The sequence below is a fragment of the Myotis daubentonii genome, chromosome 15 (genome assembly GCF_963259705.1).
Source record: "Myotis daubentonii chromosome 15, mMyoDau2.1, whole genome shotgun sequence".
NCBI classification, from domain to species: domain Eukaryota; kingdom Metazoa; phylum Chordata; class Mammalia; order Chiroptera; family Vespertilionidae; genus Myotis; species Myotis daubentonii.
The window spans coordinates 52,349,583-52,362,637 of record NC_081854.1 but is presented as its reverse complement, the minus strand read 5'-3'; the positions used below and the strand labels follow the sequence as shown (position 1 = coordinate 52,362,637).

Below are 13,055 nucleotides of genomic sequence, written 5' to 3'. Positions count from 1 at the left end.
CCGTGGGCAGGGGCAGAGGAGGGACAGGGTGTGCAGAAGTGCCAGTCCACGAGAGAGGGGAGAGGGCCTGTCCCCGACCTGCCCTGGCTGGCCATCCTTGGACACCACCCGATGGCCCGCTGTGTCCTTGCTCCCCGTCCCCCAGGATTTGAGTGATTGGGGTGGGGGGGTCAGTTCCCTGAGCTGAGGCCAACATGAGGCTTCGCCCTGGAAACGGGTGAGGCATGCGTGCCGACCGAGGTGTTCCCTTCTCACAATCGCGGGAAACGGGACATCCCTGCTCCCCTGAAACACAAACATCCCCCGAGGAGGGCCAGGAAGGGGCCCGGCTTCCGGCCGTGCTGAGGCCTGCAGGCCAGGGGAAGCGTGGGTGGAGGGTGTGTGTGTATGTGCGTGTGTGTGTGTGCGTGTGTGTGCGTGTCTCTCACCTGTAAACGTAGGCTTTGCTGAGGATGGATTCCAGGCGGTTGTTGAACTCAAAGAAGGCCATGTACTGGAGAGAGAACAAGGCATCAGGGCAGCCTCGGTCCATGGGTGACACCCCGCCCTCACACAGTAGCCCAGTTCCCCTGGGGGTGCCAGGACTCGGGAGGGGGTTGGAGAAGGGACGTTCAAAATCACAGGTCCTGCCTGGCTGGTTTGGCTCACTGGATAGAGCGTCGGCCTGGGGACTGAAGGGTCTTAGGTTTGATTCCGGTCAAGGGCATGTACCTTGGTTGCAGGCTCACCCCCAGGAGGGGATGTGCAGGAGGCAGCTGATCGATGCTTCTCTCTCATCGATGTTTCTAACTCGCTATTCCTCTCCCTTCCTCTCTATAAAAAATCAATAAAATATATATTTTTTTAAAAATCACAGGTCCTGAGTCCTCGCAGGGTCAGGGCCAGAGACTCCAGTTACTAATCCGGCGGCAACCATGGCATCTCTTCCTCTGAAGTTTCATGTCATCATGTCCTGACAGCATAATCTCAGGGGCCTCCTAGACCTTCTCACTCTGATCATGAGCCTTGGAGGGGCCCCTGTGTCCCAGGTAAGGAACTGTTGTCAGTGTTACCTTCGAAAGAAAACCATCTCATAGCGAACCGTGTCCCTAACCCCCTCACTTACACCCTTTTTTTTGTAACAATAAAAGTAACCACACAGCCGCTCTCTGTGCTGAGCACCTTCGACCACCGCACCGTACAGTGATGAGCGTGGGGGTTGGGGTGCAGACCCCTGTGCAGCCGAAAATCCGTGTGTAAGTTTGGGCTCCCCACGAACTGAACTACTAACAAACAGCCTATTTGCCCGGAAGCCTTGCCGACCACATAATCAGTTGATTTACACCTATTTTGTACGTTGTATGTATTATACACTGTATGTCTACAATAAAGGATGCTGGAGAACCGAAAATATTATTAAGAAAGTCGTAAGGAGGAGAAAATACGTTTGTAGTAATATATGTATTTATTTTTTAAAATCTGCATATCAGTGGACCCACGCAGTTCAAACCCGTGCTGTTCAAGGTCAGCTATATATACATGTGTATATCTGTCTCTATAGCGATAGATATGTTACCTGAGCACATGTTTTGCATGTGCGGTATGTATTAGCATTCTCCTTTCGCAGCGAGGAAACGCACTCAGCCCTTACCCAAAGCACACAGGCAGGAAGTGACAGAGCCAGGACTCGAACCCAGATCGGACTCGCCCTGCCTCTCCGAGGGGGACACCCTCCCCGCGCCTCCCGCTCCCGGTGCTGCCGGGGCGAAGCCACCGGTCCTACCTTCAGACAGCGGGGCAGCCGCAGGAGGGGGTTCACGCCGAACTTCAGGTAGAGCAAGTCCAAGGGCAGCAGGCACAGCAGGTCCATCTGCAATCCCAGCGGGCAGCACAGCGTGTGCAACAGGAAACCCAGGGCTGGGAGGGGGTGAGCAGTGGGGCTTCTCCCCTCAGCGGACAGGGGCGCTCAGGAGGCCTAAGCGTAGAGCAGAAGGCCTCCCACCCACAGGCTGCTGACTGCCCAGCCCGTGCCAGCCCGGGGAGCCACGTCCCACCTGCCCCCGAGCACCCAGGGCCCCCTGAGGTACCACCTTCATCCCTGCACACACCTTAAAGCGGGGAGACTTCAGGTAGTTATTGCGCATCTCCTTTTTGTCTGTCTGGAAGGAAATGGAATCATGACCGAGAAATGGGGAGCCGCGATGGAAGTCCCTAATGACCACCCCCTTCCTATCAGAGTTGTAGCCCCTGGACAAGGAGGAGCCAGAATGGAGCAGCTGCGCTTGGGGAGAGCCTCCAGGTTCCCAGGTGGGGAGGGGGAGCCCCCAGCCACCCGCTCCGCCTGCCGGGACTCACAATGATGTCCCCGCCCCTGACAAACTGCAGGCGCATCTGGAACACAGTGATGTCCAGGAAGTAGATGAGGTCGCACAGGTAATCCATCAGCAGCCAGAAGTAGAGGTTGCCCGGCGTCTGGTAGGGGAAGGCCCAGCGCACAGGGATCAGCCAGCAGTTCCAGTTCCAGGCCAACACCACGAAGAACAGCCACAGGATGTACATCAGGTCTGCGGGCGAGAGGGGCCGGGGCGGGCCCAAGCCTCAGCCAGTGCGATCAGGGGGGGCCCTCTGTGTTCCACTTGTCTGTCTGCACTTTCCTAGAAGCACTAAGTACGTGTGACACTCCTATAACTCGGAGTGGGGAATCTAGTTCCTGCTTTAGTAAATACACAATAGTACGTAATGCACCGAAAATGGACAGATGGATACACAGACATGTGGATGGATGGATGGATGGGTGGATGGATGAGTGGATGGATGGATGGATGAGTGGATGGATGAGTGGATGGATGGATGGATGGATGGATGGATGGATGGATGGATGGATGGATGAGTGGATGGATGGATGGATGGATGGATGGATGGATGGATGGATGGATGGATGGATAGATGGGTGGATGGATGGATGGATAGATGGGTGGATGGATGGATGGATGGATGGATGGATGGATGGATGGATGGATGAGTGGATGGATGGATAGATGGGTGGATGGATGGATGGATAGATGGGTGGATGGATGGATGGGTGGATGGATGGATGGATGAGTGGATGGATGGATGGATGGATGGGTGGATGGATGGATGGATGGATGGATGGATGGATGGGTGGATGGATGGATGGATGAACAGATGGGTGGGTGGGTGGATGGACGGATGGATGGATGGATGGATGGATGGATGAATGGATAGATAGATGGTTGGATGATGGGTGGATGGATGGATGGATGGATGGATACCATAGGTCACCTGGTCATTTTAGAGGCCCAGTGGACACCAGTGTCCCCCACATGACTGCCTGTGTGACCTTGGGGAAGTCCCTCTGTGGCTCCTGCCCTGCCCTGAGGCTCAGGCCTAAGAGTTCAGATAAGAAAGGCAGGAAGATTCTCTGTAAACTGTAAAGAGCCGTGCACACATGAAGGACTGTCACTCCTGAGGAATAGTAAATGGGCTAAAAGAGGGGATTCCCTTCAGATGTGGGAAGAACTTCTTCCCTTTTCTGCTCAGAGCAGCATCTCCAGGAAGGAGCCAGCAAGAACTGAGCAGAGAGACCTGGTCAGCTGTCAGGGGCCCAGCTGCCAGCACTAGCTGTGTGTGTCGGCGGCGAACTTCTCTGTGCCTCTGTCCCCGTGTCTGTCAGACGGCTGTGATCGTGCGTTCCCTTCCAGGGATGTGTGTGTTTGTTTCGGGGTCCCAGCCTTGGATGCCCACGGCCTCCCAACCCACGTCTGGCTCAGCCCCTCCATCCCGTCCCGCTCTCCCGTCCTCTCGTGTCACGTGGCAGCCATGCCCACGGCCCAGCCAGGACTCACTGGTCAGCGGGTCAATGCTCCGGGGGAACTGGTACTTCCGCCAGGGCCGGCGCTTGAACTTGCAGCAGAGCATGTCGCAGTAGTGCTCCTCCTCCGCCTGCGCCTCCCCGGCGGGCGTCGTGCCCGCGGCCGGCTCCGGGGCTTGCTTGGCGGGAGCTGTGGGATGACGCTGGTCACCCCGGACCCAGCCCTGCGGCTCAGGCAGGGGATGCAGGGAGAAGGCTCCCAGCTGCAGACCCCGCACTGGGGCTGAGGGACCCTGGCCCCGTCCCAGCTCTGTGGGCAGACGCCAGGGAGCTCTCCTGGGGGAAAACCCTAAGCTCCCTCCTCACAGCGACTGGGCCCCGTCCAGGAACGCTCAGCAGCCACCAATGTGGAACTGCCCACAGGAGGCGCTGCTGGGCCAGTTGATGTGTCAGCTGAGTGTCTGCTTGTGCATCTGTTTGGATCCTTTGGTTTCCCCCCGCAGGGCCAGGAGCGCCTCGGACCCAGGACTTCCACCCCCCAGGGTCAGAAACAGGGCAACATTGCTCTAGGTTCCTCAGAGCAGGAAACTCAGCTCCTTTGTCTCTAAAACAAGACACTGAATGGATGACAGCCAGTGGATGGCGAGGAGGGTGACCTAGAGATTGGCTCTTACAGGGGCAACATGGCCATGTTCCTAGCAGTAGGATGGCAAAGGCAGGCTCTGCTGGCTCGTTGCTGGCACCGTGAGCTCTAAGGCACGGTCCTCCTTTGGAAAGACCTAGAACCCACCACCCCACCCCCCCGCAACAGAGCAGGCTCCTCATTTCCTCCTGGCACCTTGAAAGCAGAAGATGTTCAGGTAGCCCCATGAGAGTATTGCTAGTGAGGCATCTGAAAGACAAGACCGTCTGGTTCCACAGTGAGTTATGGACACCATCTGATTGTAAGACCCCGAGATACGCCCCAAGGTGGACCACCTGACGCCAGGGGGATAAAGACAGAAGGGTTGCCTGGCCAGGTGGGGCTCAGTGGTTGAGCATTGACCTCTGACCCAGGAGGTCACGGTTCGATTCCTGGTCAGGGCACATGCCCGGGTTGCGGGCTCGATCCCCAGTAGGGGGCGTGCAGGAGGCAGCCAATCAATGATTCTCTCTCATCATTGATGTTTCTCTCCCTCCCTCTCCCTTCCTCTCTGAAATCAATAAAAATATATTTAATCATAATAAAAGAAGAGTCCATGAGGGTACTTGCCCTGTCGGACAGGGGAGCCAAGTACTAGATCATTGGTCAGAACTGGGCCCTTCTCCCCTCCCCTGGGTACATAGCTAAGCCTGTACCTACAGGACCCCAAAATCCACGCAGTGGGGATGTGGCTGCTCTCAAACACCTCAGTCATTTGGGGGGCCACCCTCACCATGAGTCAACAGGCTTTAGGGGCCCCGCCCCACCCCTACTGGGTGGCCCCAGCTCTGGACTCACAGGGCTTGGGGCTCTCCTCGTCGGAGGTGACGTCGGGGTCAATGAGCTTCTCCTTCACCTTCTCCGTCCGCTCCTTGAAGAGTTTCACCAGCTCCTGCAGCCGCTCGTTGATGACGGCGCTGTTCTGGCTGGCGGAGGAGGACGCCCGGTCCTGGTCGCTATGGAGACACCACGTGGGAAGGGGCCCCTGTGCCCCCGGCAAGAGCTGACCCCCACCTGGCCTGCGGAGGTGAACCCCTTGGGCGTCAGAGCCCACTTTGCCACCTCCTGGCAGGAAGTCCCGCCTGGGAGTGAGGCCCCGGGCCCAGCTTTCAGAAAAGGCGCTGCGCAGCCTGGCCAACGTGGCTCCGTGGCTGAGCATCGACCTGAGGACCAGGAGGTCATGGTTCACATCCCGGTCAGGGCACATGCCCGGGTTGCGGGCTCCATCCCCAGGGTGGGGGGTGCAGGAGGCAGCCGACCAATGACTCTCTCTCGTCATTGATGTTTCTCTCTCTCTCTCTCCCTCTTGCTTCCTCTCTAAAGTCAATAAAAATATATTAAAAAAGAAAATGTACCATGCAGGCTCCAAGTCAGATGGGCAGTTCTGAAAACACTGTGATTCCACTGTGACTTAGGGGTGAACACAGCTCAGGGCCTTCAGTCCTAGTGTGGGGTTCACCTGAGATACGAGTCTGGGACGGATCGGGGGGCAGGGGCAGGCAGGGCTAGTTATTTAGGCTTCAGAAATAGCTGGAGGTGGGGAAAACAGTACAGATATATTATATATCTTTTTAACTTTCAGGAATTTAAACTATGAACTCACAGCAAGAGAAAGAGAATGAATGAATGAATGAATGAATGAATGAATGAATGAATGAATGAACGAACGAACGAATGAATGAACGAGTCTGCCTGACATTCCACTCAGCGTGTGGCGAGGGCCCTGGGTGCCTGGACACAGACATGTAAGTCAGCTCTCCTCTGAGTGGCCTCCCTGTCCCCCTCGCTGAGCTGAGTGTAACTCTGGTGTTTTCAGATCTGGAGACCCAGCCTCGTCTCACTTCTTGGAAGTCACTGGCAGAGGCTGCCTTGTGGTGTCTGGCTGGCGTGGCTCCGTGGCTGAGCGTCAACCCATAAACCAAGAGGTCATGGTGCAATCCCAGCCAGGGCACTTGCCCAGGTTGTGGGCTTGACCCCCCGTGTGGGGCGTACAGAGGTAGCCAATCAATGATGTTTCTCTCTCATGGATGTTGCTCTCCCTTTCCTCTTTCTCTCTCTCTCTCTCAAAATCAATAAACACACATTTTAAAGCATCCAGGGTCCCCCCCCGCCCACTCACCTCCTCTTGCCCACCCATCCCCCAGCCTTCTGACTCTCTGAGACCCCAGGCGAGGCCCCCACTCACTCTGTGCCCTGCGGGGTGGGGGCGTCGGGCCAGGCGACCACAGGGGTCTCGGCCGGTGACAGCTCCTTGATCTCTTCCGCTTCCTCATCCTGGGAGGGCAGCCTCTTCCTGCGAGGACACAGTATGGAAGGGGCCTTCAGCGAGGTCAGGCCCCGGCAGGAGGGAGCCGACTTGGACCCTTGCAGATCACCCAGAGCCAAATCCTGGGTGGGGGTGGGGCAGGAGACGCTGCTGCCCAAGGCTCCTCACGTCCCTGCAGGGACACCGAAAGGGGTAGGAGAGGTTCGCAGCTGCCCTCTGACCTCGGTCTCCACATCCGTTCAATGGCTGAGCATAAAAACAGCAGCATTAACTTGGTCTCGGGCAGACCTGAGTTCGAATCCAGCCCTGCCTCTTCCCAGTGTGTGGCCTTGGCAAGTGACTTAAACTCTCGGAGCCACCTCAGTTTCCCCTTCTGTAAAATGGAACTAAACCCACCCAGCACAAGAAGAACCTGATCTCTCAGCCGGGCCTCGGCCTAAGCATCCTCCTCCCTTCCCATCCCAGGCTAAAGTCACTGCCCTCATCCGGCCAGCATGGCTCCGAGGTTGAGCATCCACCCATGAACCAGGAGGTCATAGTTCAATTCCTGGTCAGGGCACATGCCCAGGTTGTGGGCTCCATCCCCAGTAGGGGGCGTGCAGGAGGCAGCCCATCAATGATTCTCTCTCAATCACTGATGTTTCTCTTTCTCTCTCCCTCTCCCTTCCTCTCTCTGAAATAAAAACATATTTTTTTAAATTATGTTAAAAAAGGGAAGTTAGACTTCAGGCTTGTCATATTCTACCCCCTTCTAACATGCAGTTGAGGGTAGTAGGGACAGGGCTTCCCTGGAGGGTCCTCTATAGAGAATTAGGAGAACCAGCAAGGGAGGGCACAGTCCCAGTTCTAACCCCAACTCGCTGAGTGACCTCGGGCCAGCTGCTTCCCCTCTCTGGCCTCAGTCTCCTCATCTGCCAAATGGGCAGGTGGCACGGTGCTGCGGAAAGCCCATGAGAAGCATAAAAGGCGACCTGCGGGTCCCCGCGGCCGATCCCGGGACTGTGAGGGTGTCGGACTTGGCAGGAGACGGTGGCAGCCGCTCGGGTGAGGGTGGCTTGTCCTCCTCGATGAGGGGGTGGCTGTCAGCATCAGTGTCTTCCACCTGCACTTCCGGGTGCTCTTCTGTGGCAGGCACTTGGGGAGAGGAGGGAGGGGACAGAGAGAGAGAGAGAGAGAGAGAGAGAGAGAGAGAGAGAGAGGCCACAGACGCAGGCTTGGAGCAGCCGCTGGCAGCCACCTCCCAAAGGGGCCCACACAGACCTCCATGCAGGATGCGCAAGGCACAGAGCCCAGAGGCCTCTGAGAGCCACGTGACCCCGGCCACCAGCCAGGACCCACAGAGGCAGCCGTGACGCCACAGAAGCCACCGGAGCCCCGGGACACGGCCTGGAGTCCAGGTCTCCAAAGTCCCACCGGGATTCCCTGGCCTGGTAAGCATCAAGGACCCAGGGTTGCAGGGGGTGGGGGTACAGCCTCAGAGCAGGCATGGGGAGCCTGGTGGGGGCGGGGGGGGGGCAGTCCCAGCGCCTGGCCTAGCACAGCCTGGCTCAGCTGCTTCCCTTCTCTGGGCCTCAGTTTCCCCATCCCAGGGAAGCGGGTGATGCCTTCCCAGGCCCGGGGGTGGGAGGAGAAGGCACCAGGCCTCAGGGAGCTACGTGGAGCGTCCTCCAGTCAAGGGTAACAGCCTGTCTTTGTCGTGAGCGTTACTGCTGTTGGGGGACCCGTTTGGGTATTTCTTTGTTTCTTTCTAAATATATTTTTATTGATTTCATAGAGAGGAAGGGAGAGGGAGAGAGAGACAGAAACATCAATGATGAGAGAGAATCATGGATCGGCCGCCTCCTGCACGCCCCACACCGGGGATGGAGCCCACAACCCGGGCATGTGCCCCGGCCAGGAATCGAACCGTGACCTGCTGGTTCATAGGTGTGACACTCAACCACTGAGCCACACTGGCCGGGCGGTATTTCCTTGCTTTTATACATGCCAGGAGCCCCCCAAATTCATCAACCCAACCCCTTCCCGGCCTCTGAGAGGCCCACATCCCGAGACTGGTCCTCCCTGGGAGCCTGAGTGTGGCCCCACCTCAGGCTCCCTCCCCCACCCCAGGGACTGCGGAGCCGGGTGTCCACTGTCCCGGGTGTCACTGGGAATATTTCTCAGGGTGTGGGGCTCCCGGGACCAGGGAGGACACAAGATGACGAGATGGCACAGGGCAGGCAAAGGACAGCAGAGTATGAGGATCTTCCTCTCGTCAACGCTCTGTAGGCCCTGGGTGCCGAGAGGGAGTGGGGGCTAGCGCTGCTCTGGCCTTACACCTGTGTGGTCCCTCTCCTCCCCTCTGGCCCTTGGAGCAGGTCTCCGCCCGAGCCCCGCCGGCCGTCCTGTGCCACTGAAAACTGCCAACATTGCTTTGCTTTCAGTGTCTTCGTGGTTCTTTCTATCTGTGCCTTCTATTACGGTAAGGCGGGCCGGTTTGCATTGTTAGAGTAAAGGCAAGTTTCCTGCTTAGATGCACTTCATTAAGCCCGACCAGCGAGGCTCAGTGGTTGGGCATCGACCTGTGAACCAGGAGGTCACAGTTCGATTCCCGGTCAGGGCACTTTGCCTGGGTTGCGGGCTCGATCCCCAGTAGGGGGCGTGCAGGAGGCAGCCGATCCATGATTTTTCTCTCATCGTTGGTGCTTCTATCTCTCTCTCCCTCTCCCTTCCTCTCTGAAACCAATAAAAATATATTTAAAAATAAATAACTAAATACACTTCATTACATTAAAAAGCGCGTCGATTGGGAGGAAAACAGTAAGGAGATCAAAGCAGAGTTGGTACAGACCCGCGTAAAACCCGGGAGTGATAGAGGGTGGGAGTCGGGGACCCTTTGGAGTGAGTGGATGGAGGGCTTGCCCAGAAGACGGCAGCGGGGCATCACCCCTTGTCATGAGGACGACTGGTACCCCCTCGGCCTGCTCTGCCCACCCCACGTTAGGAACAGGAGAGAACAGTGGTCTCTTTCATGAAACGTCCAGCGCTCCCCCTGCTTGCTGACCTGGAGGCAGCCCGCCCCGTGCCAGCCGAACACACACAGATCGAAAAGGCAAGTGGGCGGGTGGGCTGGAGTTAAGGCAGAAAATGACAGGGGTCCGCCCGGAGGGGTCGGTGTGTCCCTGAGCACTTGGTCACTAGACAGCAAGTAGCAGGCCTGCCGGCCACGGAGGGCACCTTGTCACAATGGAGCAGAGCCGGGCGGCCGCCCTCCGCACTGGCCCCCGGGGAGGCCACTCCTCCTGCGCTGCCTGCTCTGCCTGCCGGCACCTGGGGCCTCTGCTTCCCTGACATGGAATTTGCCGGGCAGATACCAACGGTCCTCGGAAATTCCAGCTCCCGGCAAACTCTCAAGGTCGGAAGATTCTGTCTGCAACAGACTCCACATTCCTCTCCTGCTCCCTTCCCCTCCACTCACCTCTCCCCCCTCCCAGCTCCCTGCCCCCAGTCTCTGGGCCTGGGGATCTGAGTGGCTTGTTTACACTAGCGTGTGAGTGACTATTTGTACAAATGATGAAGATCTGGAGAAAGCAATGTTTAACCCAGTGATGGCGAACCTATGACACACGTGTCAGAGGTGACACGCGAACTCATTTTTTTTGGTTGACTTTTCTTTGGTAAATGGCATTTAAATATATAAAATAAATATCAAGAATATAAGTCTTTGTTTTACTATGGTTGCAAAGATCAAAAAATTTCTACATGTGACACGGCACCAGAGTTAAGTTAGGGTTTTTCAAAATGCTGACACGCCGAGCTCAAAACGTTCGCCATCACCGGTTTAACCCCAAGACATGAATTGCTAATTGTGGGGCTTGAGGCACAGGGAGAAGGAGACTAAGGCCCCTCCAGTCACCACAAAGCATGAGGAAGGCATTGGTCAGCAGCGGAAGGGTGGTTTCCCACGAGCCCAACTAGTGGTCCACGTGCTGACCGCGGCACCCACACTGGGAAACAGCCCAGGCCATGCAGAAGCACAGATCACGGAGCGAGCATGCTGGGTGGGCGGGCTCACGCTACCTAGGCGACGGACGGAGCGCCTGGTCTCCTTGGCGAAGCTGGAGTTGGACAAGGTCGTCCTCCGGGAGACGAGGACGGGGATGCGGGTGATTGGGGGGCAGTAGCTGGGCACATTGGGGAGGTGCTCCACCGGGTTTAGGGGGGCCACCTGGCCAGGCGGCTGGTCCTGGCCTGGGGTAGCCATGGTGCTGGGGCCAGGGGGGTCTCAGGCAGAGGCGGGACCCTGGGGACTGCAATGAGGAGCACAGAGTTGGGGGAGGCAGGGGAGCGGGGTCTCCCCACCGGCGCCAACACAGACCAGCCCGGCGCCCGGCTGCACCTGCAGCAGCTGCTCCCAAAATCGGGAGCATCACTCTTGTCCCTGGAACTCGATGCCAAATGCATCACCACGTGTTGTGGCTGGTCCTCCCCACAGCTCCGAGGGGCAGCCTGCAGCCCTTAACTCCTTGCACTCTGTTAACCAACCCCCGGGAGCATTTCCCACTCAGGCTCAAAAAAGTCAGGATCAGCCGGGCGGGCACGGCTCAGTGGTTGAGCGTCGACCTATGAACCAGGAGGTCACGGTTTGATTCCTGGCCAGGGCACATGCCCGGGTTGCAGGCTCGATCCCCAGTGTGGGGCATGCAGGAGGCAGCTGATTCATGATTCTCTCTCATCACTGATGTTACTATCTCTCCCTCTCCCTTCCTCTCTGAAATCCATAAAAATATTTTTTTTAATAAAAGCTCAGAAGAGGCATGGAGTCTAGGACGTGCCCTTAGCAAGCTCTGGTCCTAATTTTCACTGTAATATGTTACACGTTTGAGCCAAGCCCCTGCTGGGTGGCAGCCCAGAGGGCTGGGCAGTGGGAGGGGGGCGGCTGGCTGGGAGCAGGCTTCCCCAGGCTGCTGGAGTCCTGGGCCTCAGTGCAATCCCCCGGGCCCTTGAACTCCATCACCCGCTTTGATGATGTGGTCCAGGGCACAGAGGGTGGTTTGCCTGAGGATGGGGCAGGTGGAGGGGGACAGGGATGGTGGAGACGGAGGGAGAGGAGGGGGGTGGCCCTGCACACTCTCTGCCACCTTCTACCCACCACTACCTACCTCCTGAGCTGGCGGCTGCGGCTTCTTCCTATAAAATAGACAGTGGAAACAGAAGCTGTGACCAGCAAGCCACGCCCCGCCCCCCCACCAGCCCTGTCCAGCGCTTCTCCTGGGGAGTCCGGGGAGGTGGCCTCCACCTCATAGAGGCAGTGCACACAGGAGCCCCAGGCCCCACCCCGACCTGTCACATGTAATGAGCCCTGTGTGGGGGGGGACACAGGCACCAGAGCAGCCACTACAGTCCTCCCCATGGACAGTGCACAACTGTGCACAGCCTGCAGGGGGAAGGGATTAGCCCCATTTCACAGAGGTGGCCACTGAGGCCCAGAGTGGGGCGGTGACTGGTCCAGGGTCACACAGCCACGTGAGGACTGAAGTGCAGGTCCAGTGGCTCCTCACCCACTCCACCAAAGGCCCCTCCTAACACCATCTGACCCCTGGTACCAGCGGGCTTTGCAGTCCCACCACCCTGCTCCCTCTGTCTGGCGGGCATCTCACACGTTGAAAACCCCCCATAAACGAAGGAGTCAAGGTCTCAGCCCCTTCCACCGAGGCCAGCCTGCACCCCAGGGCCGCCGGGGCCAGGCCCGGTGCTGCTCCATACCTGGCAGGAATCCCTCTGGGTGACCGTCCTGTCTATGCCGCCCAGGTCCGCGCCGGCCTCTGCCACCAGACAGCTATCCAGCAGGACACTGTGACCCGGAGGGAAAAGGGCTGGGTCAGGCTGAGTGCCCGCTCTGTGCCGGGAGCTGGGGCACCAAGATGCCCTCGAATAGGTCCTCCCCTAGTGAGACTCCCACACGGGGAGGCGGCAGACGCACGTCCTGCTAACGATCCCCGAGTCTGAGACATGTGCTGGGACAAGGGGCCGTGAAGGCCACGGCCACAGTTCGGCCCAGGAAGGAGGGCTTCCCAGAGGAGGTGGCCTGTGAGCTCAACCTCAAGGATGATGAATGAACCACGAGGAATAGGTGGGGAAGGGTGTCCAGGACGGGGGAACAGCATGTGCAAAGGGAAGTGTGCAGGATGGCTTAGGAACTGTCCTCTGGGTGTGATCCAAGGGCACTGTCCAGTGTTCACAACAGGTGCCCAGCATGTCCCTCTGAAGTCTCCCGGCTCCCTTGGTGCTGCAGGCAGGGCAGGGAGTCTGAGAAA

At 58.0% G+C, this 13,055-nt stretch overlaps 1 protein-coding gene across 1 annotated transcript in view; it reads right to left on the bottom strand.

Moving 5' to 3' along the window:
- The window catches only part of CNGB1 (cyclic nucleotide gated channel subunit beta 1), a 50,771-nt gene that overhangs the window by 19,146 nt on the left and 18,570 nt on the right, over positions 1–13,055 (bottom strand). The window contains exons 15-25 of the mRNA XM_059665449.1: positions 12,505–12,592; positions 11,901–11,928; positions 10,819–10,989; positions 7,731–7,908; positions 6,679–6,786; positions 5,292–5,449; positions 3,846–4,001; positions 2,335–2,543; positions 2,088–2,138; positions 1,763–1,849; positions 429–493 (exon numbers count right to left, since the gene is read on the bottom strand). Coding sequence (XP_059521432.1) covers positions 429–493; positions 1,763–1,849; positions 2,088–2,138; positions 2,335–2,543; positions 3,846–4,001; positions 5,292–5,449; positions 6,679–6,786; positions 7,731–7,908; positions 10,819–10,989; positions 11,901–11,928; positions 12,505–12,592 — 1,299 coding nt within the window. The remainder of the gene's footprint in view (positions 1–428; positions 494–1,762; positions 1,850–2,087; positions 2,139–2,334; positions 2,544–3,845; positions 4,002–5,291; positions 5,450–6,678; positions 6,787–7,730; positions 7,909–10,818; positions 10,990–11,900; positions 11,929–12,504; positions 12,593–13,055) is intronic.